Below are 23,131 nucleotides of genomic sequence, written 5' to 3' on the forward strand. Positions count from 1 at the left end.
TTCCCAACAGTTAGTAATAAGCAATAAATCTTACTATCTCCCTATGCCGAGTTTGTTTTGCCCGTTACAATAATTACTGTGTGATCTTCTCGTCCTTATCTCAACCATTGAGTCCTTTTCATCATATTTTCTCCCCATTCCTCTTTGAAGAGAGGGAGTGAGAGAGCGGCTGTGGTGGAGCTCAGCTGCCCACTCGAGCGGAACCACGACATTATATTTACTATAATCCACAGAGATTCATAAATTATACAAGGGATGCAATAAGAGGAATCACTGAACAATTAGATGCCACCAGCAAAATGGCTTGGGAAAACAGAATAGCATTAGGTATGATGCTCGTGGAGAAAGGAGGGGTGTGTGTGTGATACTGAGCAACCATTTTTGCACTTTTATACCCAACAATACTGCCCCAAATGGCACAGGAACTAGAACATTGCAAGGGCTTACCACCCTTCCCAGTGAATTGGCAGAAAACCTAGGAACAAACACTTCCATCACTGGATGGTTGGAATCTTGGTTTGGTAAATGGAAAGGGATGGTAGTGTTCATATTTACATCCTTGATCGTAGTAGCAGGAGTTTTGTCAGCCACTGGTTGTTGCATTATCCCCTGTGTAAGAGAACTAGTACAGTGGTTAATCGAAACTGCACTACTGAAACAAATGACCACGGAGCCACCACCTTACTTAGATAAGGTGGTATTAGAGGAGATGGAAAGCAAAGAAAGTGAAGAAGAGGAAGATATAGACCAAATTGCACCTAGAGAAATGTTTTGCAAAAATCAACAATTTATAAAGAAGAAAAGGGGGGAATTGTGGGAATAAAAATGTTTTTGCACTGATTCAAAGATTGAAGCCGAAATTTCCTTAAGTGGTATATTCTTTATTGCAGTGCTGGATGCACGGGGGATCTCTCTGCCTATCGTGCATATCCAAAGCGGAGAGCAGTCTTGAACAATCAAGCTATTAATATTCTATAAGCGCCTATACATATTAATCATCTATCCCTGCCTTCCCTCGCTTCTCATGGTAATTAGCTCTTTGGCGCCTTGCGCCTGCGCAAAGCCTCCCAAGAATGGCAGGCAGGGGTCTTCGGGATGTGGGCAGTGGTCTTTGGGAGGAAGACCCCGAGTCTTCCTCACAGTGTACTTTCCACCTTTGATCAGGATTCTGCTGAGTTGGCCCGTTTCCTAACCGCAAGAACTGGCTTTTGTTGATTCTTCTACTTGCTGTCTCCTTATCATGAATTCCAATGTCCTATTTCGAGATATATAGTCCTTATCTTGAAATTGTCCTTGCCTTCTCAATGTCTCCTTAATCAGCACAGGGTTACATTGTTTAGAGGTAAGGAACATGGTATTGAGATATGCTTGCAGTGACAAGAAAGCTTGCAGACAACCAGACTCCTTTGAACAATTAGGCAAAAATCACGGTGTCAAGTCAGATAAGTAAAGAAACATTACCACTTCAAACAGTAAAAAAGTCAAAATAAATTTGAAAAGTAACAGGCTGGCAACTGAAGGACATGTATTGTCTGTGAAGCATCGGATAGGTTGTGAACCTGGATTACCCAGTCAATAGGGAAACAGAGGAGAGCCTCGTCATCGAGAAATAAAGTATATAAACTGTATTGTGTGACTAGTAGGTGTGCTCTCCTGCTTGTGGGGCGCCCGCCATTGCAATCGCGAATAAATTACTACTTCACTGAGATCCTCGCCTGAGACTAATCTCTTGACTACAGAGTGTTTCTCATAGATTCCATCCACCTGGAGGAGCCGACTACCTTTGGCTGCTCTCCCCCAGCAACTCCCATTCTGTGGTCCCCCCTCAGCGGCCCGCACCTGCGCGCCCGGTCGCTCCGCCATGACTATGCAGAGGGCGAGTGCCCCCTGGTGGCGCGGCGGAGCCGCCGTCAAGCCGGGCCGGTCCCGAGATGGCGGCGTGGCGGCTGTGGGCGGTGCTGGCGGCGCTGCGGGCGGGCTGGTGCCTATTGCCACAGGCCGGCTACTTGCATCCCGACGAGTTCTTCCAGTCACCCGAAGTCATGGCAGGTAAGGCGACCCGGGGGGGGAGGGCGGCGGCTCCGGGGGAAGGGGGGGGATGGGGCGGGGCAGCCGCGGGGCTTCGGGACGTGAGGGGGCCCCGCTGCCACCGCCGCCGCTCGTGGGCGGTGGTGGTCCCGGGCGTGGTCCCGGGCCGGGGGACACAAAGGCGGCAGGTGAGGCGGGGAGCTGCCGGCCCTGCTTCGGGTGCTCTCTGCTACGCCGCCCCTGCAGGCAGCGGGGAGCCCGGCGGCCGCCCCTGGTGGTCTGTTTTTTGTGGCAGCTGCTGCCAAGTAAGCGCTGGCCAGAGCCGTGCTGCCCTAAGAGATGTGGTTCTGTCTCCGAAACTTGGTTAAAATTAATGGTGTGATCCTAAAAAAATCATGGTTGACATTAGTCCCAAAGATTTAGGGACTGCACTGCATCGTGATGCCTTTTACACTAAGCTGTATCCCTATTGCCGAATTACTGAATAAAATGTAATATGTATGTTTGTTTTTTTGTTCTTTCTTCCTTTGTAGGAGATATTTTAAACCTACAGGTCTATTACCCTTGGGAGTTCCATTCCAGCTCTCCTTGCAGAACAGTTGTTTTCCCACTAATGACTTCTGGAGTTACCTACTGGGTGGTCAAGTCTTTGCAGCAGTTGGACATATGTTCAAGTTGCATCAACAGCTACACCCTTCTTGTATCACCTCGTCTTCTCTTTACAATCTTTTCTTTTGTACTTGACTATAGCGTGTATCAATTAGCTCCTTCCTGGGAAGCAGATCCATGGAAAGCGCTGGTACTTCTGGCTGGATCGTATGTCACTCTGGTATTTTACACAAGAACATTTACCAACACGCTTGAAGGACTTCTCTTTGCTCTTCTCTTGGTATTGGTTTCCTCCAACAAATCTGACAGCAGCTCAGTAAAGCCTACAAGCAGCCCTCTCATAGGTATTGTAACAACTGCTGGGTTTTTCAATAGGCCAACCTTTTTGGCATTTGCACTAATGCCCCTGCTTTACTGGGCAGGTTTAAATGTTGACTCCCAAAAGAGCATTAAAACTATCATAAACCCCTTATTGAAGCTAATCACCTGTGCATGTTTTACTGCCATTGTTTTCATAACAGCTGACACCTTATATTTTACCTCTGTGGGCTTAGACAACTTTTACAGCATTAAAAAGAGCAGCCTATTTGATGTAATAGCTCAATTGAACCACAAAATTGTAGTAACTCCTTTAAATTTTCTCAGCTATAATCTCAATCCTCATAATCTTGCGCAGCATGGAAGTCACCCACGAGTTACGCATTTTACAGTCAATGGAATAATGCTTTTTGGGATCTTACATATTCTGGCCATTGGTGCCGGTTTTAAAATGCTAAAGAAATACATCTATCAATTAATGCGGGTCAAATCATACTACCGTGGGTCACCTAGGGTATTTGTGCATTCCGAGGGCAATCCAAAATTACTGCTGTTTTATTTTGTTCCTTTGGCATTCCTCTCCCTGTTCAGTCACCAAGAACCTCGTTTTCTCATTCCTCTCATCTTGCCATTAGTCCTGTTCAACACATCACAGAACAGAGCTATGAAGTGGAAATCTGTCATTATTATTTTCAATGTCCTTGGGGCTTTGGTGTTTGGGTGGCTACACCAGGGGGGACTGATACCATGTTTGTTTCACCTGGAACATCTCATGCATTCTCCAGGGTCCTCAAACCATACAAGACACTATACTCTACTCTTTGCTCACACCTACATGCCTCCGAGGTCTCTGCTTAATATCAAAAAAAGGGACACAAATATAGAAGTAATCGATATGGCTGGATCTGAAGAAGAAACCCTCTGCCAAACATTAGGGCAGCAAGCAAAGAATTTTACCTGCAATGACTGCCATTTTTTTGTTATAATCCCTGGAACAGTCAGAGCCACAATTACAAAGTGTGGTGTCTTGCTCAAGAACGAGACTTTGATCTTTCCACACTTATCAATGGAAGACCCACCACAAATATCCTTCCTCTTCAGTGAAAATTGGAGAAGTCAGCTAGGACTATACATCCTTCAGCTAGGCAGAGATCATCAGAGCCCTTAGATGTTAGAACAATGTGATAGTTTTTCACTACACTTTGACTCTGCACAAATGTGCTGTCAGACCCCCCTTGTCACAGTCCCATGCTCAGTATGGGCAGTGCCCATGAGCTCCCTGATTCTCTTCATTCCCTTTCTTCATGCTCGTACACTCCTCAGGATAGCCAGCTCTTGCTAGATGCGAGTCATTCAGTCCCTGTGGTGTTTCTTAAGAACTTGTGTAATTTTCCTGATGAGAGAGGGTGAACTTAGAGTCCACAAAAACTGTGATTCAAGCTTAGCTCTTTTCACATGAGATATACTTTAAAAGTTCTTACAGACTTGGATAGAGGGCTTGTGGACTGTGTTACTGATAACAGACATTAACACTGCTGCTGCCGGAGAGAGGTTACTGGACTAGACAGAACCTCCTCACTCATTAGACCAGACTGCAGTCACAATATAGGCATTAGCATCATGATATTATTGTCTGAGATGCTCTTAGGTGGTTCTGTCTTGAAAAATCCCTAGTATTGATCTAACAGAATCTGATTTAGAACTCGGAAGATACTTCAGCATAGGCACTTATGCTAAATCCTAAAATCCAAGCATTGTTTTTGCCAGTTTCATTCCTGTAGAAATTCTGCACAAATATTACATACAGCAATGTGAGGTCACTGGTTGATGTGACTAAGCCTATCTGCTGCTTAGCTCCTGAAATGGGGCAAGTCCTTTTTGCATTCCAGGTGAGTGTCACAGCTTTCATTGCTCTCAGGTGGCTCTGTGCCCGGCAATGCTTGATTCAAGGAGCTGTGCAGACAGAAAACTGGCACCTTGGAGGGGCCCAATTCCTTTTATGCATTTGACCAGACAGATCTCTGAACTGGTTGATGGCAAGGTTAGAGGGGCACCAGTTCTGTTGCAGGAGTGCGTGCAGGTTACCAGGGAGGAGTCACATTCCCTATGCCCCCTCACCTTTCAGGATCAGCTCCCAGCTTAATTGGAATGATGGATCACAGCCCTGGTGCCCTAGTTGAGACCAGTTTCATTTTAAAGTAGGATACTGTAGCATGACTAAACATTTTATTTCAGAACATTTAGAACTTCAAATGCAGAAACATCCTGACTTGGAGGGAGGTACTAGTTCAGTACATTTGTAACACCTCTCTCTATGAACTGAATCTGACACTAATTCTTTCTGCTTATAATGGCAGTAAAGCTTTTTGCAGTTCTTCATCCATATAACTTTACATAAGACCTTATTTTCCAGTTTTTCAACAGAGACAAGAATGGTTGATACCAGAGTCTAAAGGGAGGCTAAGAAAAATCCACATGAAGGATTTGCCAAATTAAATCAGGATCTTCCAAATTAAATATTCAGTCTAGATTTTTAAGGAACATCTCTCTCATAAAGCATATTGTGTTAAAAGCCTCCCCTACGTGTTCACTGTAATATCCTTTATCCCTCATTACTGACGGGCCTGCATAGTGAAGGTGTGTGTTTTTTGGTGAGGTAGGGGGAGGGGTTGCATGTGTGTTTGTACTGATGTCTCATCCAGTAGTGAAGAAGTTACAAAAGCATCATGACACTTACCAGCTGTATTTTCCAAGTTCATTTCCTCTTTGCTCTTTTATACTGGGACAACAGTATTGTGCCACAGCTTGTATTCCACATCCCATTTACTGTTTTGAGGTGTTTTTAAACAGCTTTCTTTAAAAGTTGAAAATTATTTTGAAATTTACAATCTCTGGCTGTATAAGCAGGGTAGATCTTGAAACTGTTCAGAGTTGATGAAGCACCAATTCCATAACCTGACACTTCCACTGCTACACAGGTAACCTGAGATGGAGCCAGGAAGAGACTCTGGGCTACAAACACTAATTCAGAATGACATTACACTGCTTTTGTCTCACCTGCTACTTTTATCACTTATACTACAGATACAGGTTTTCCATCCTTGCACACCTAAGTCTTTGTTGGCAGGAAGTTTAATTTTACCAGCAGTGCAGGAAACCGTGCATCTCATCTGGTTTGCAAGGTTCTTTCACCTGGAGCAAGACTGGAAACCTCCCTCCCAAGTTAACTAAGCATCTAGGCAGCTGTGCATAGTAAAACACAGTGTGGGATGGCAATTTTAGTCTCATGGACAGTGTTAGAAACAACGATGACAGTAAAGCAGCCCTGTGTGTTATGTAAGATGAATAATTTTTTTTTCTTTATTTATAGTTAGGAGAGCAGTATTTGGCTTTTTTTTTTTTTCCCCTAAACCCTTTTTGCTACCATTGTCTTAAGGTGTGCCTTTCGGAAAGCTACCAAACTCCTGCACCCACCTGTAAAGCAGGGCATTATCCTATCCATCACCACCATCCTCATCATCAAGCACTCTCGGAGCTTTTTGTATTGAAGTTGCCATACAAATGTAGAACATTACTGTTGTACAGACAGGAATTATTAACGGAATTCCGGTGCGAAATGTGGTTTTATTTCAAGTTTCTTAATCAAGCACTTAAAGTGGCAATGCTGACAGTATCTTGGTTGATGTTTAACGCTGAGTCCGTCCTCTGCGTGTTGTCGTGTCCTGCGGAGAGTGCGGGCCGGCGCTGAAGTAAGTCCATGGCAGCAGCTTCGCCTCGTCACGCTCCTCCTGTCCGGCAGTGGCGGTCCTCTCCTCCTCCTCCTCCTCCTCCTCCTCCTCCTCCTCCAACTCCTCCTCTGTCCCGCCGGCGGCCCTCCTCCTCCTCCTCCTCCTCCTCCTCCACCTTCACCTCCACCTCCTCCTCGTGCCGCCGCTCAGGGCTCGGCCCCGGGCCGGCCGCCGCGGCCCCTCCCGCTGCCGGGCGCCCCTGGCCATCCGCCGGGCGGCCGCAGGAAGGCATCCCTCAGGCGGGCGAGGCCGGGGCCCAGCTCCCGCGCGGCGCGGCGGGCGCCCAGCTGGCCGCGGCTGAGAGCGCTAGCGGTGAGGCGGGCAGCGGCGCGGATGGGCGGCGCCTCGGAGAGCTTCTGCACGAGCCGCGGGTCGCTCAGCAACGCCAGCAGCAGCCGCCGCAACACCATCCTCCCGCCGCGCCCGCCCCGGCACTAAGCGCTCTCGCGAGAGTCTCCGCCCCCTCGCCTCCGTCCCCGCCCCGGCGGGCGCGGGTCTCGCGAGAGCCGCGACGCGCCCCGCCGCTGGCAGCATGTGCTCGGGGGGCAGCCTCAGCATCTTGCGTAGTGACTCCTACGTGGACCTCAGCCAGTACCGCGACCAGCACTTCCGGGTGGGCGGCAGGAGCGGGAGCGGGGCCGGGGCGCGGGGTCACCTGGCGGCCGGGCGACGGCGTGGCGGCGTGACCTGGCGGTTGGGTGGCTGGCTTACGGGTTGACCTGGAGGCGGAGTGACGGGGGTGGTCGGGAGATGGGCCGACCTGGCGGCCGTACCTAGGAGATGGGCTGACTTGGCGACCGTCCTGCAGGGAACCCGTTATGACCAGGAGCGGCTGCTGCGGAAGAGCTGCACACTGTACGTGGGGAACCTGTCCTTCTACACCACCGAAGAACAGATCCATGAGCTGTTTGGCAAGAGTGGCGACATCAAGAAGATCATCATGGGGCTGGACAAAGTGAAGAAAACCGCTTGCGGGTTCTGCTTCGTGGAGTATCCTTGTGCTGGGGGGCCCTGTGGGGGAGCTGCTGAGCACAAAGTGATTGAGGCGCCCTCATGTGGGTGCCCCATCCCTGGAGGTGCTCGAGGCCAGGCTGGATGGGGCCTTGCCAGCCTGATCTAGTGGGTGGTATCCCTGTCCATGGCAGGGTATTGGAGTTAGATGGGCTCTGAGGTTCTTTCCAACCCTGTCTATGATTCTGGGCAGCATAGTGGGTGGAAGGCAAGGGCCCTTAGGCCGCTTTCAGCCTGGTGCTTCAGCCCGGGCTCCTGCAGCCAGTCCAGCTCTGAAGGACGAACCTGCCCTTGGTGCCCAAGGGAAGGTGGGTTCCTGTAAGCGTAAGTACGTGTCTGAGGGTTTTTGTTGGTGCATTGCATGATTGATGCATTGGCTTTGGCCCAAAGTGTTGCTGAGGATCACTCTGTTATGCTGAGGTGATGGCAGTTGGATGTGACAGGAACACATGTGGGGCTTCTCTTTCTTTGTTTGGTAACATACCTTGGTGCTTCTGAGGGAGAGTGTGGCTCCACAACTTGACCCAATGTATGTACTTCTGACATGTACATTCCTGCACGTTACTCTGATTTAATGTTAGTTTTCTTAGCCCCTGTAGCTTCGTAATGGCAGGCACCTTTAAAAATATCTGAGCAGGAACCTGATTCAAACAAATACTTGGTTTTGCAGCTCATGGGATATATTTTTTCCTTCCACATGCAGAAATTATTAGAAGCCTGTTTTTTTTTCCTTTAACTTATTTATAAGATACTATGCAAGAGGAGATGCTGAAAATGCAATGCGGTACATTAATGGAACCAGACTTGATGACAGGATCATAAGGACAGACTGGGATGCAGGTTTTAAGGAGGGTAGACAGTATGGTCGTGGAAGATCGGGGGGCCAGGTAGGTTGTTGTACAGTCCAGTTTTTAAAGGACTGGTGACTTTGCCGAATAATTGCTATTTGAATTAACGCACTCAGAACGACTTAAGAAACAGCAACTTCAGGCTTGTTGTTAAAGATAGTAATATGCATTAATTCTGAAGACATTTTGTCTGTGGTGATGATATCCACTAAGAACATGTAACGTTTTTCATGTATTTATTTCACTGAAAGTACTTTTAGAAACTTGTTGGCTGTCCCGGGTAATGAAGCTCAGAAAATGTGAGACTGTCAAGAACACAAAGGATGGCACTTAGCTTACCTACAGTTGAGCAGGTAGCAGATGCTTTTATTGATGAAAAAATGAGACTAGCCACCTTCACTTTGGCTGTCTTGATTAATAATGCCCAATTCCTTTAAAAAGGAAATTTGTGTATGTGGTATTGTGGGCTTCTTCATGACACACTTTGCATTCTCTTTTGTCTTGTCAACTTCTTGTGGACACTTAGATACAGTGGTCTCTAGTTTGACTGTGTAGTCTGATGGTGTAATAGTTCTTGAGAAATAGATAGTCTTATGGTGCAATAGTTTTTGAGAAAATATTTTTCTTTATATCTTTCACAGACTTTTTTTTTTTTTTTTTTGTTCTCCTTTGTAAGGTCCGAGATGAATATCGACAAGACTATGATGCTGGAAGAGGTGGCTATGGCAAAACTGTTCAATGCCAATGAACAGTAAATGACTCATCAGCCTCGCAGTAGAACTAAATCTGCATTGTAAATGTCACGAGGCACAAAGTAGGTCTGTTGCACACAGCTTTAACATAAATAGAATTTCACAGGTATATTCAGTGTTCCTGTAATCGCATGGAATGTTCAGTATCTCTTCCATTTTAATACCAGGATTCAAAACATTGCAGAGTACATTAATACAAAGGACCTGGGAGCAAAGTTTTGAGCAATATTATGCATGAGACTTTGGTCTTTGGAAGTTGCTGTAACTCTTTCAGAAGAAACAAAGGTTTAACAGTATGGTGCTTTTCTTTTTCCCTGGCAAAAACTTGATTATTCTATCACTGGATTTTGTTTACATTAGTATCACAGGGTGGAGAGGGGTCATAAAGGAGGATTTATGTGTGTTTCAGAGATGAGAGGAAAAGGCAGAACATGAACAGGAAGTGAAGTTCCAATTTCCAGGAAATACTTAAAGTTGCAGATTTTCTGGAGTTACTGATTAGTAGCCTTTTACACTGATGCTGCTCCTTTGTGGAGTTAGCACATATACTTGAAGGGCCACAACAAAGCAATTCAGATTGAGCCCAATAATCATAAAGTGAGAAGCAAGCCTAACAGGTAGGAGAAAACAGATCCTTTCAGTCTTCTACAAAGAATAATGTGATTGCGTGACATGGCATGATTCAGAACCGTTTTGCTTCATGGGATACAGGGAATAGCAAGTGCAAGAATTACACTACCAGTTATTTTCGTAGTTGGAGTAGTACTATTTTGCTCTTGTCTGGTAGCTCTCTACAGCCTACTATTTGAGGAACAGTATCTTTCCTGTGACTACAAGGGTGACATGGAACCAAGCTTTTACAGATTACCCCATCCCTGCTCTCTCCCTGCCCTGGTCAAAATGGGGTGTTTGGGGAACTGTATGTATAATGAGAAAGTTTGTCCTCAAAATAGATTTTCTATTTGAGAAAGCCAATTGCAGATAAAGGTAAGAATAAAAGTTAAACAAACAAACAAAAAATGATTAATTTTGTGAGGAGCCTTACATTATTCCAAGCATGTGGTAAGACTGGTAAAAGAATTGCAGGACTCTAAATTTTTTTATATTTTTTTTTAATTTTCTGGATCTTACTAATACTGCCAGTACATGTGATGGGATATTGTACTGTAGACATAGAAAAAAAATTAGATCCCAGCAGGTGTGAAATTGAACTGCTGAAATGGTAGGGTTAGAAAGAAACTGTTACAGAGTTTGGGATTTTTTTGTTTTGTTGTTAATGGACTTCTGAGTTCTTTGGAAACTGTAATACATAACGTTTTGTCCGAGTGTCTTGTTGTCCATAGCTTCTTAAACTCCTTTAAAATATCAGGTATGTAAAATTTGACCGTTACTAATTTAACATATTGTTGGAAATATTAATGTATTTCTATTTTACAGTTTGTCAAAACTGTGACTATAAATTGGAAATGCAGTGAGGTAGAATGGTAGTAAGACTCCTTTCTTAATAAGTGAAGCTTTGGGTGGGCGCTTTTTGTGCAGTAGTAAAACTAGATGGCAAAGAGTAAAACCAGATTTTCAGAATTACTCGATGCAGGTCTGTAAACGTGACTGAACAACTGAACAGATTTTTTTTATTTTTTTTTTCTATATATTGCATTTGATGATGAGTTTACAGCCTGTAATCTGCCCTAGGAAACCTCTGAAGTTTGTTTTTCACTGTATCAATTTTGTATAAAAATTGGTGTTAACAAAACTCTTAAGTCACTTTCAAATAAAGCTGCAACACTAAAGTGGATTGTTATTTCTTAAAATGGAGTCAGTGAAAGAAATGAGCTATATCCAGACTCTTGCCCACAACCATCGTTCTACTATCTTTTAAGATGGAGAGGGAATATTCCTTCCCTTTGACTGGGTTTTTAAGTCTTGTTCTGTTCTTAAGTGAAGATGTTTGCTTAATGCTCTTCATTCTGGTATTTTTTGGGTTACAGAACAGAAATGAGTTAATAGTATTGAAATGTATATGAAAAATAAATTAAAAAAAGAAAAAAAAAAAAAAAAAGAAAATGAACCTTACTCTGCAGTGATTCACCAAGCACCACAGAATGCAAACGAGCAATGTTACCTTCCTGAGAGGATCTGCTTTTGAGATATATGAGCTTAATAGAATAAAGCATACCAGTAGGCAAGGGCTGATATGCACCTGTTCAGTTTTAGGTGGTGCTGTGTTTAATGTCAATGTTCGATGTGGTGACAAGCAATGTGAGGTAAGTCTTAAAAAAAAAAAAAAAAAAAAAGTTCACATCTGTTATTATTGTAACAATAATCTCAAAAATTGTAACAAAAACACAACAAAACAAAAACAAAAAAAAATGTAACAATAATCTCAAAAACTGTAGAGCTTAACAAATGAAAAACCATGAGTAAGTCTCTAGAAAGAAACCAATGTATGTGATACCATAAGAAAAGACAAATTCTTGTTTTAATCAAATTTGTTTAGATCAAGCAATATCCTTCAGGATTTCGGTGGTGTCTAATAAAAACATCCTCTCTATACTTCTGGCTGGCTTACTGAGTACAGTAACAGTACTATTCCGCTGTGACTAGACAGCATGCTTGAAGGGGCTGTGCTCTGTGTGTTCTGTTTGGAGCAGCAGCTCTGTTACGTATCCGTCTACGTTGTACTGAATAACATTTAGAAAGAGCTTAGAACTTCTGACATTTGACTGCAGTCCTTACAAGAAAAGCTAAAGCCTGTCTTCATTAGGGGATCCTGATTCTCTCTTGTTTTGCCTGGTCAATGGGAAGCCAGGTGGCTGGAAGTGACTTGATTTATTCCTGACCTGTTTCTAATGAGATGGTGGGGGAAGGTTATAATGAGTTAGAATGATTTTATATTGCTTTTTATTAGTAGTATGAGGCTTTCAGATTCTTTTAATATGGAAGTAAAAAGTTTTAATGTGAGGTTTTCTATTTGGAGAGGTATTGAACAATGGGATTTAAGAGCACATGGACATACCATTTAAAGTCTTAGATTTATCTCAAAAGAGAATATAGAGGAAAACACTTGAACCTGGTTTGATTTTTGCATTCCCCAATACAAATCAGGCATGGCTCTGCTGAAGCTAGTGTTGTATAACTGAAGTTGTAAAACTTCAGTGCAGGGCTTGGTTAGTTTTCTAACATGAAAATTCATTGTGATTAGGTTCTCTTTTGGAAGTGCAGACTCTCTCTCCTTTTTTATTTTATTTATTTATTTTTTTTGAGAAGATAGTTCACTCTGATGATATGCACTTTCACAGAAATGTAACCTATATTAGCTTTTCTAAATACTTGTTCATCATAACTAGGTATGTTCATGGAAGTGTATCCATAAAGTAATACAGCATCTGAGACTAGGAGTGGAAGCTTAGACACCTTAATGAAAGAGGGGATTGTTAAAAATTAAGATAGGGATGTCTTTGGCCTCTTCTTTGTTGTGAAGACTCACTGAAGGTTGATTTACATGTCTGTCTTCTGGCAGTTCCTACTTAACGTTCCATCCAGTTACATTTTATTTTCTGTAGCACCTTATAGTTAAGGATTGGGCAAAGTCTATTATGTTTCGTTCTAATTTCTCAGTGAATGATCTAGGTCAGGAGATTCCATAACTGTAGCATTTGTATATTAAGGGTGTGTAACTTCCTGCACTCAATGTTTCTACCTCAAAGGTTGTGAGGATGTGTTGCGTCCCTGTAAGTTGAACACGGTTACAGGAAGAAGACAGTTTGCTGAACTCCTTCTTAAACCTCATCCTGAAAGAAGGAGAAACTTGTTCTTGTATATGCGTTCCACAGTTTATGAAGATGATCTTTCTGCCACCCTGCTTCCCACCCTACTTTCAAAGACAAAGATACACTTTACCTAAGTGAGATAATGTTCTCCAAAATTATTTTAGCTTCTAGCTAAAGACTGGGAGACAGAGGGAGAATTGCGTATCCGAACTCTTCTTTGCAGCATTTACTAATTGGTATGTTTGGATCTGACACAAATCTTTCCCGTAGCAGAACCATGAATTTTGAATTTCGAACATTTGACGAGCAGCAGAAGAAAAATGCCAGATGGCTCCCTCTAGCGACTACAAAATTAGTATGTGCTTATTTTCTGACAGCACACAACTGCTGAAAGCTGTTTTGCACAGCATGCTGCGTGTGGTACTGTCTTATGATTTTGCTTTCTTTTGTGTTGTAAAAGTGGACAAAAAGCCCCACTAATTTTAATCTGTAAACCTTCTTTCAGAGTGGGAGCAATTAAAGATCAGGACTGTATCCCATTGCTGTTTCTCTGAAAAAAAACAACGCAGTTGTACTTTATTATAATGTGTTTTGCCATATTATATTCAACACAAAATGGAGAAGTTGTGATTGCTTCAAGCTGGTCTTACTTCCTGTAGAACATTATTGGTCCAGCATGGTGTGGTGTCCTGGAAAGCAGATGCCTACTTACCTCTCTAACTTCAGCCACAAAATTCCACTCCCCTGTTCAACAGACCTGTTCAGAAGGGTTCAATCAAGACAGCTCAGTCACCTCGTTCCCACACCCATAACCCTTGAATGAGATGTGCAGGGTTTGTATCTTCCCCAACAATTACGTTCAATAGGTTTTTATGCCAGTTGATGTCCATGTAAGGACTGTGGGATTTGGTACTGGAGGAAGAGAGGACTTCCTGATCTGTGGTTTGTGATATGACTCACTTCTACGGATTTTGGTGTGTATATTTGTTAATTATTTAATATGCAGTAGTACATTTTCTAGTTTGGTACATCTGAAAGGCTGCAACCAGTGTGGAATTTATAAGGAATAACTTCAGTGACTTTTCTTCTCCCCTAGCAACCTCCTAAAATTTTGCAAAAAGCACTTCTGTGATATTAAAGGGATGTTTGACTATTAGATTCCCAATCCAAGTTTTACAACCTCCTACTTACTAGCTATAACTGTGTTCCAGCAAATTCATGTGTGCCATAAATCTGTTTTTCAGTCTCTAGCATGTTATGAAATAAAGTTCTGTACTAAACATAAGGTAAATGTATGTAGATTGTCAAGGTACCAGACAGGGTCTTAATGTCAAATTTGCTTATATGGAGTTAGAATAGTCCTTTGAGCACTTTGCAGACTTTAATGTCTTTAGAGTATCTTTCTTGGAAAGTGTCCTTTATGTTACATACTTTTTTGATCTAAGGTATAAGAGGAGTTACGCAGAGTGTTAGAGAAGCCTATGCTGGTTGAGGAGTTGAACCTCTTGATCTTCTGCCTACAAAACTGTCTTTCCTAACTGCACAAATGTATTTCATGACGTGGTAACATGAGTGTAAGGAGACCAAGAAATATGTGCAGTACAGTTCTCACACATGATTTGGAAAGATGAGCAATGCTTGCAGGCTCAGTTCTTTTAACCTATTTTTACAAAATAAATGTCTTAAAAATGAAATAAAGTTCTAGCAAACTGAATTCTCTTCACACAGGACTGGCATTACGTGCTTCATTTTAGTACCTTCCAAAGTAGTTGCAGGCATATATAGTACTGCATCTGATAGTACTGACATACTGCTATATAGGCTGGGATCGGTTGAGTTGAGTATATATTTACACTGCTCTCCTTTCACTTCCATCCCTGAAGCACCTCAGCCTGAATTTCCAGTGGCTGCTGACAGTTCACAGTACTCAATGTAAACAAAAAACCATGGAGTGGCTTTTCACATGTATCCCTCCCTCTGCAGCTTGGAGAGTCATAGTTCATTTCACCTTTTGTGTGGTGGCTAAATTTGGCAGAATCAGTAACCTAAAAGTGCACAACTGAATGTAGATTTTGTTCTTCATGTGTGGAAGCCAAATACGAGTTAGTCCTATGTTAATGGTTTCACTCCCTTGAGTGTACCAGAGCAGACAGGTGCTTTTGAAATCCCCTTGACTGTTCAGAAAGAGCAGCATTTCTGGTTGAATGTTCCTCAGACAGACTCCCAGAAGCTTTCTCTTCATTCTCCGTTGCTTGCCTGAAACCTGCTTGTATTTTATTCTGTTCCCTTCCAAGAAAGTCCAGACAAAGCCAGTTGCTTCTGCCCTTGCAGGAATATCTACCACTTTCTCAGAGCCTGGATGAAGGGCTGAATCAGGATTTCAGAAGTCAAGTTGCATAGTAAGAAACTGAAATAACTTCAGTCGAGAAACGGTGTGAGTTAAACATTAGTCAGTGACTAGGAAAATCGCCTTCAGTGCCTTGTGAATGAGCGTGTTTTCAGATATAAGACTATATCTTAAGTTACTTTGTTGGTTTTAATTTTATTTAAGTTAGAGGTATCTCTGACTTTTCTATTTTATTTTTATTTTTATTTTTATTTTTTTTTTTTTTAGGGAGGGTCATTTATTGATTCCCGTGGGATCAGTATTTTTCGATAAGGATCCCCAATTCATTTCAGCTATGATTAAAAGATGCTTCTTCCTCAGCACAATTTTAAAAACAAATGGAAAAAAAATGCTATTTTGTTATTTCTCCAATTACATGTAGCATAAATATCAACATAATTTAGCCTGATGGAGTCATTTGTAGCTAAGTTTCTGGACATTGCAAGCCAACAATTTAAGAAGGAGATACTGATATTGTACTTATAATAGGTAAGAATGTATTAGGGGTTAGAAAGACATACTTGTCTTTAGATCTGTCACCCACATGTAGCTTGAATTGCATGAACTCGTGTCAGTTTTCTGACTTTCTTTTATTAGTTTAAAATAACAATCCTATTTTTTTGTGCTTCGTGTTGTTATGCTTTCTGTATGGGAAATTTTTCTCAAATAAGTGAATTTTGCCACTCTGTTCACCTTAATTTAATTATAAATTGGTGGTTTTTGTTGTGTGTTTGATTTTCTGTAATACCACTGTTTTGCAACATTTTAAATTGCTTTTTATGAAAACAAACCAAAAACCCTGTCAGCTTGTCGTGCTGCCACAAGATGTCATGAGAAGCTGTGTCTCGCTCCAAGATGCTCTGAGTCCTTGGCAGTCAGCTAAGTTGAGTGGTTGTTCTGGAACGACGTGTTCTGAAAGCACATCATTTCAGCATACAGCTAATGCAATATCTTCTCTTGAATAAATTCTTTTTCATGTTGGGACTCTCTCCAAAACAAGAGAGACTGGTGACTGATTTAGTGATCTTCTAAAATACCCCAAAGTAACAGAGGTAAAAGTGCCTTATTGCTGAGGTGTAGTATGCCTCATACCAGTGAGCACTGTAGAACTGAAGAAGGGTTCTGCATGTCTGGTTGGGAGGGCGACACTTTACCAACATAAATATTAAAAAGTGAAAAGACTCCTCTTCGTGATTACAGAGTGATCTCGGAAAAGAATGGTGGGTTTAGTTTGTATGATCTTTTGTGTTTAATATCTAAGTAATCAGCATGGCTCTCCTTGTTGATAAAAGTACTGGATTCTCAGGAATATTCATGGATTTTATCTGAGAGTATTGAATGAGGTCAGCGTAACTCCAAACTGCAATAGAAAACTATTCTCATGAATATAAATAAACCTAAAGCATCATAAGGCTGTTCTGCTTGTTACCAAAGCCTGAGAGCTGTACACTAAAGAGCTAGGAGGAACAGATGGATAAAACAACGTTTCCTTTTTTAGGAAAATGTTCCCTGCTTGTTCTGTCTGTCAACACATGCAATGGGGGCATAGAAATATGTCAATTTATTTATGTATTTATTTATTTTTTTAGCATGCTTCTAAAAATGCTTTTTAGTTTGCTTTAGTTTGCTTCTGCCTTAGGTGTTCTAGTGATCATGGTTCAGTTTCTGGCTTCCTGAAGGCAGCAGGAGTTCTATTGTTGATCTGGGAACAGGATGTGTATCACCTACCTGTCCTTGATAGCTTTTCCTTTGGTAAGTATCGGACAGACTTCAGTCATGTTTTAGAACTTGTGCAGCTATTAATAACAGGAAAGCTGTTTAAGATATATCTTATCTTTATGTCCATAATTTTTTCTTGTGTATATGTAAGATGGCCCTTATCTGGACCTAGAACTCATTGAGCACAGCCTCTTTGTCACACAATTATTATCTAACCAGTTCCTTTCTTGGATCCTTTTCTGGAAATCGGTTTACCTGTGTGCAGATGTTTGTGTGCTTTCATTTGTGCTCATGCTTGGACATCTGGAGCTGCAAATTTGCCACACAGGCAAATTTTGCTCTCCTACAAACTCATTTAAACCTCTGTAAGTTTGACTAATGTCCTAAAATCTTTTTGGGATAGAAGCAGTTGCTTTGTATGTTCATATGTATGTGACTGCAGAGTCACATACTGACAAAAACAGAGAGTTTTATTGCATGGGCCACCTCTGCCTGTTGATGTATGGTGAATATCCTAAAAGATGAATAAATAGATTAAGAAAGTACATGCATTAGCATGTACATGCATTAACTGGTGTGTGTACTTGCCCTGACCTCTTTTGGTCTAGCATGTCTTCCACGAGATAGTCTTTTTCAAGAATCAAGAGCAATGTTAGAGGGATAATACGGACTAAATAAACATTAACATGGATTATTTTAAAATTACTGCAGGCAGATGAGTGATCTCTTTTCTTTAAATTTATGACCAAATGAATGTCTGTGAGAAACCTAAGAATATTTTGGGTAAGCATAATGCCAAAGGTACTCCATGTAAATTAATTGCGTCTTTCATTTCTCCTTTTGAACGGCTTTGGTGATGCTCTTACTTGACACAGCCAGGGTAAGGCATGCTATGAACAGCCCAAGGTGAGTGCTTAGTAGCACTTAAGGGAATGCGTCTTTGGGCTACAGATACTGGAGAGTGAGAAAGTAAACCAGATGTTCAAGTAGTTCTTTCAGCCTTAAATAGTTTTATAAGAAATGGCTGCAGCTAACATGCCAGGGGAACTCTGTCAAGAGTGTGTGGGAGCAGTATTGACTCCTGAGCTATTTCTCAAAGTGAGTCAGAGACACTGAGCAAAACAACTTCACAAAAAGTAATCACATCTTTTTGGTAGGAGAGATTCAACATCCATCAGGGTAAGTGTCCAAAATCAGTTGCAGGACAGTATTCTCAGAATCCAGGGCTGTGAGGGCCAACAAGTATTAGTCAATGTACAGAGGCTGGCAGAGAAAGGCCTTGCTTCAAAAGAATGCAGGAGGCTGGCAGGATGTGAAAAGTGAGGGAGATTCCAGCTGTTTTGTGCTAATCCAATATCTCAGACTCTAGACATAAAATGGTCACCAAGGCAAAGTTAATGAAAGATTAAAAGAGGCCCTGTTGTCTGAATAAATACATGGCATCCCTCAGCAGTCTCTGGATGCAATGCTGATTCTGTTTGATCATGCATTTTTCCCTACACATATTTAATTGAACTAAAACTCGTCTGGGACTGAATTGTTTAAGATTAGTTCATTCCCTGTTAGAAAACAAAATCACTTTGATGTACGTGAGTGAGTGGTTCTGTTTCTCTGTGAATCGCCTTCCTGATTGAGCCAAGTAGTTTGTAGATGACAGTGCTCCACGAGCAGTGCACACCACAGAAGGCACAGTGCTTTTCCTTTTTAATGGCTATGGCTGGCACCTGGTCTGTTCAGGAAGAGGTTTTTTTAACAGCTTTTAAGTCTAGGAAAAATTAGTATATTCTATGGGTATACTGATACAGCCATGCAGATTTTAGTTTGGGTTGAAGTTAATGTGAGGGTACTGCAATCTTTCAGTTCTTGATACTTTAGTTCTTAATAATTTTGACTAAATATTTTAGTACACTTAAAAAACAACAAAACAAACAAAAAAGCAAAATGCACAGAGGTCTAAACCAAGAAGTCAAGTATAGGGCTTTTATCAAAAACAATGTTTTTTAAGTTCTTAGGTGCAATGGATATTCTAATTTTAAAGTGTCGTACAAATTCAGTTTGTGCTAAGAACAATATATATATATACATTTATTCTTCATTGTATCTAAACATTTTTATTGCTGAGTGTGTTGCCACAACTGTTGACTGTGACAGTATAACATAAATAGAGAGATGAGAGACTGAAACCACAATGAAATATCGGTGACAAAAGCTAGAATTGAAGCATTCTCCATTCAGATTTCCTTTTAAATGGAGGAATATGTATTCCACTTCTATGAAGGCTGTATCATTGCTTTTCAGATATGATTCAAAGATACATATTAAAAAAGGGAAAGTATAAATCATCTGTGTCATTAGGAATTCTAATTCCATTTGAAAAGGAAAAGTGCTATTTATGAACCTTACAGAAAGCCTTTGGGTCATGAACAGCATTTCCATTTGTAGGAGAAAAATGTAAGAATAGTTTTCTACAAGTCAATATAAAATTATACCTTTCAAAATCAATTTCTGGTGACATTAAAACACTGAAAAATTATCAGAAGCTATGTGAAAATAAGATAAAAAAAACATGCAGTGTTTTTTCCAGTATTCACAACTTCGTTTTTGAATGGAGTTGCTGTTGATTTTGGTAGGCCTGAACTCCTTAGCTGAACGTACCCCAAGGAGAACCTGCTTCTCCTTTTGCTTACCCCAGAATGGATGAAGGGTGACTTCACTGACCTTGGTGGCATCACTATGCATTCTAGAAAGTGGCTGAACAGAACATCAGCTGTTGTTTGTGAGTGATTTTTTTTTATATTTTTTTTTAAGAGGAGAGAATCTCAGATTCTGGATTTGAAGGTACTATAAACCTGGCCATTAGAACATTCCTAATGCATCCTTTGAACACTTGAATTTCTTAAACTTCATATACGTGAAGTTATTATATTTATACACTAAACAGGGGCATGGTAATATCATTGACGAACAGGCTATTTGCATCTACTGCTGTATTTATGGTCTCATAATCTGAGAGTGTTTAGCATTTGCAATGGTGGAGAAGGGGCCATGTTCATAAGTGCAATTATATGTTAACAAAGTGCAATTTATATGTTAACAAAGATGCCAGTGTTGCATCACAATGTTTGCCTTTCAATTTTGTTTGTCATTTTTAAAATTTTCTAGCATTTCTTGATTGTTCTAGCAGGTTAATTAGATTATGGATTGGCTGTGGTAGGAACGCTGATTCTCTGAGCTCTATCACTTCTGGACACAAGATCACTGTGATGTTGAGCTGTGTTCTGTGGTCTGATCCATGTCATAGCAACATAGGGATCTGCAGGATGACAGCCATTCCTCCTGAATGAATCTTCTTTTTCTTCCTTGCAGTCTTTATTGTTATTCTTATGGTTTATTTTATCAATGTATTAAAGAGAAAAATGAATATTTTATTTTTCCTCATGAACTCAGGAAACTGGGAGTTGATTTTTGTATTAAAGCAACATGATTCATGCTTTCTTTGAGGAGGTCTGGAGTTAAGCATCTTAGGCCTTCTGTTAAATGCAGAAATTAAAATGCTTTCATGTATGGCAAGAAGCTGAAGTGCTTTGTTTAAAATAGATTTGAAGGAAAATTTTTATATAATTTGAAATATTTTACTATCTCAGAATATATTTTCCTATTTCCTGGGGATGCAACCCCACTCTCCAGAGCAACACTTTCCTCTCCTCTTATTGTAAAAGACTGTGCATGCAGCTGTAATGCAGCTGTTAGGAGTGCAGTGGGGAGCACAGAGGCAACCTGCTTCACTGGGCCACATCTGTCCTTAGAAAAATTCAAAGTGACAGGAAGCATGCTGAGGCCATATGTCAGCAAAGCAATGTTCAGAATGGGCTGAACTGCAAGCACAGTTTTAATTTCTACCAGAGATCTTGAGGCTGTTGTGTCTAAATCATTAAGAACAAGTTTAATTCTCTGAATTACCGCTGTGTGTCAGTAGCTGTTAGAGAACTTTGAGCAAACTGGGCGATACCAGCCCTGGAAGCATGTTTAACTCTGACAAAACTGTCTGGATTTACTGTACTTCATTTGGTTTTGTATGCAGTTACCTGCTTTGTATGTTAAAGAATCAAGAATTTGTATAATGCTGTTTTTGTCAGGCCTTTGCAGCTGTGATCTATACTGGGGCATTTCCTCCACGAGCAGTCTGATATCTGATATCACTGCTATGAGAGCTGGCACATGGAGAGTACATTGTCTTCAAAACACTTCATCAGTTCTTAGTCCCTTTTGAGTTTTGGAGCACTGAAATTAATTGACTGAATGCATTTGCCTAAAACAATAGCTTTATATGAGAAAGATGCAACTTTTTGATGTGTTTCTTAACCAAGAAAACAGCATGCTCCTTTTCTTGTTATCTATTCAAAGGAGCAATATAAATCAATTAGAAGGTGTTCATCTCAATCCTTAGTTGACCTGCATCAGGTCAACATCCTGCATCCTCTCTGCACTCTCCCTTCAGGTATGTATACATTTTGATGAGATCCCCCTGAACCTTTCCTTCTCGAGGCAGAACAGTCCCAGACCTCTCAGCCTTGTCTCTTGTGACAAATGCCCCAGTCCCTCTGCCTTTAGTAAGGGGTATATGAGGGCTGAATAGTTAATCATCTTTTTTTTTTTTTTTTCTTTTTTTTTTTTTTCATGACTTTTTGTCATAAACATAATTATGGTTAAAAATATTCTTAGATGCTACAAAATTGCAGTGTGGACTTAGTGTTCACAGTAAAGACTCAGCCTAAAATGTACAGTGAAAGAAAAGTTGAAACCACGGATTGTTTGAGAGGTTGGTTCTATTTATATTTTTACATTGGTAGAATATTCACTGTTTCTGTACAGACTTATTTGGTTTTAAGAAAACAAGAAAAAGACTCAGGCTGGAGAACACTGGAAAGTTTTGTTTAGGGTTATTGAAAAAAATTTGCTGTTAAAAAATGACAAAATGTACCTCCATCACCCATGTAATGCATTTTCATTTCTTATCCCGTCTTTCGCCTGTTTATTTGTAAGAACCACTTCAAAACTGAGGAATTGCTTCTGAGGAACTCTAATGACATCTACAAAAATATATTATCCATCAGTTTTGCTCGTGGCTTTTCTATGTTTTTTGAAAGCAGTGCTGAAATTTGAAGCATTGTGACTTGTTGCTTCTGCTGTTTTTTTTCTTGTCTCTGTTTTAACAGCTTACGTGCTAGCAGCATGTCTTCTCAGCTTAAATTTCTCCGTGTATTCTTAGTTTTATGTTCCAAGCTGCATAGGTTATATATGGTATAACATGTGTGATTGCTATTCTTTTTATACATCTCTGTAATTTGACCAGAGTTGCTAGTGAGTGCTGGAAAGAGCATGGAAATCTTAGCACTGCCTTGCTGTGACATGGCTTTGTGAAGCTCAGAGCTAACAAATGGGTGCCATGTTCTGCCTTGTAGTCACACTTTTTAAGTTAGCTGGGGTGACCCTGACACCATTGGAGCTGCTGGGTGCAGTGACCTGCCCATCACCTGCATTTGTAACGGTGTTTGGTTGCCTGCAATCTTCCTAGAAATGAATGGTGCAGAGCATCAGCAATTCACTTTGTAACCAGCAAAAGGCCTGTGATGTTTTCCAAAACAATACAATTTTAGTCAGGATAATCCCTGGTTGATTGTTAGCACTTAGTTAAAAGTAGCCAAAAAAAATATTGGTATTCTGAATAATTTATGTTCCTGCTCTTTGTAACATATTTGGCTCTGGTCAGTATGTTCTGTTTGCATCCTGTGCTATTACTGGTAACGTTGATTATCCTTCCCCTCACTTCTGTTGCAAAACTGAATGACATGTCTCTTTATTGGTATGTGCTGCTTTCACATATGGGTTCTGTTTCATTGGT

At 41.2% G+C, this 23,131-nt stretch overlaps 2 protein-coding genes across 2 annotated transcripts; both read left to right on the plus strand.

The window, feature by feature from the left end:
• The first annotated feature begins 1,920 nt into the window (after positions 1-1,920).
• PIGZ (phosphatidylinositol glycan anchor biosynthesis class Z) lies at positions 1,921-4,671 on the plus strand. The gene is made up of 2 exons (XM_082767687.1): positions 1,921-2,049; positions 2,562-4,671. The coding sequence occupies exons 1-2, from the start codon at positions 1,932-1,934 to the stop codon at positions 4,121-4,123; spliced, it is 1,680 nt and encodes a 559-aa protein (XP_082623813.1). The 5' UTR covers positions 1,921-1,931; the 3' UTR covers positions 4,124-4,671.
• A 2,474-nt stretch (positions 4,672-7,145) lies between these two features.
• NCBP2 (nuclear cap binding protein subunit 2) lies at positions 7,146-15,090 on the plus strand. The gene is made up of 4 exons (XM_082767076.1): positions 7,146-7,356; positions 7,552-7,733; positions 8,503-8,641; positions 9,279-15,090. Exons 1-4 carry the CDS (start codon positions 7,276-7,278, stop codon positions 9,348-9,350), a joined length of 474 nt encoding a protein of 157 aa, XP_082623202.1. The 5' UTR covers positions 7,146-7,275; the 3' UTR covers positions 9,351-15,090.
• Positions 15,091-23,131: the final 8,041 nt, after the last annotated feature.

This window comes from Aythya marila, assembly GCF_965140915.1.
Source record: "Aythya marila genome assembly, chromosome: 9".
NCBI lineage: Eukaryota > Metazoa > Chordata > Aves > Anseriformes > Anatidae > Aythya > Aythya marila.

Excerpts from the sequence above, each read along its gene's own strand:
- PIGZ (XM_082767687.1), top strand. The coding sequence starts at position 1,932 with ATGGCGGCGTGGCGGCTGTGGGCGGTGCTGGCGGCGCTGCGGGCGGGC. Across the intron at positions 2,050-2,561 it reads GTCACCCGAAGTCATGGCAG|GAGATATTTTAAACCTACAG; the intron begins GTAAGGCGACCC and ends CTTCCTTTGTAG.
- NCBP2 (XM_082767076.1), top strand. The coding sequence starts at position 7,276 with ATGTGCTCGGGGGGCAGCCTCAGCATCTTGCGTAGTGACTCCTACGTG. Across the intron at positions 7,357-7,551 it reads ACCGCGACCAGCACTTCCGG|GGAACCCGTTATGACCAGGA; the intron begins GTGGGCGGCAGG and ends ACCGTCCTGCAG. Across the intron at positions 8,642-9,278 it reads GTGGAAGATCGGGGGGCCAG|GTCCGAGATGAATATCGACA; the intron begins GTAGGTTGTTGT and ends CTCCTTTGTAAG.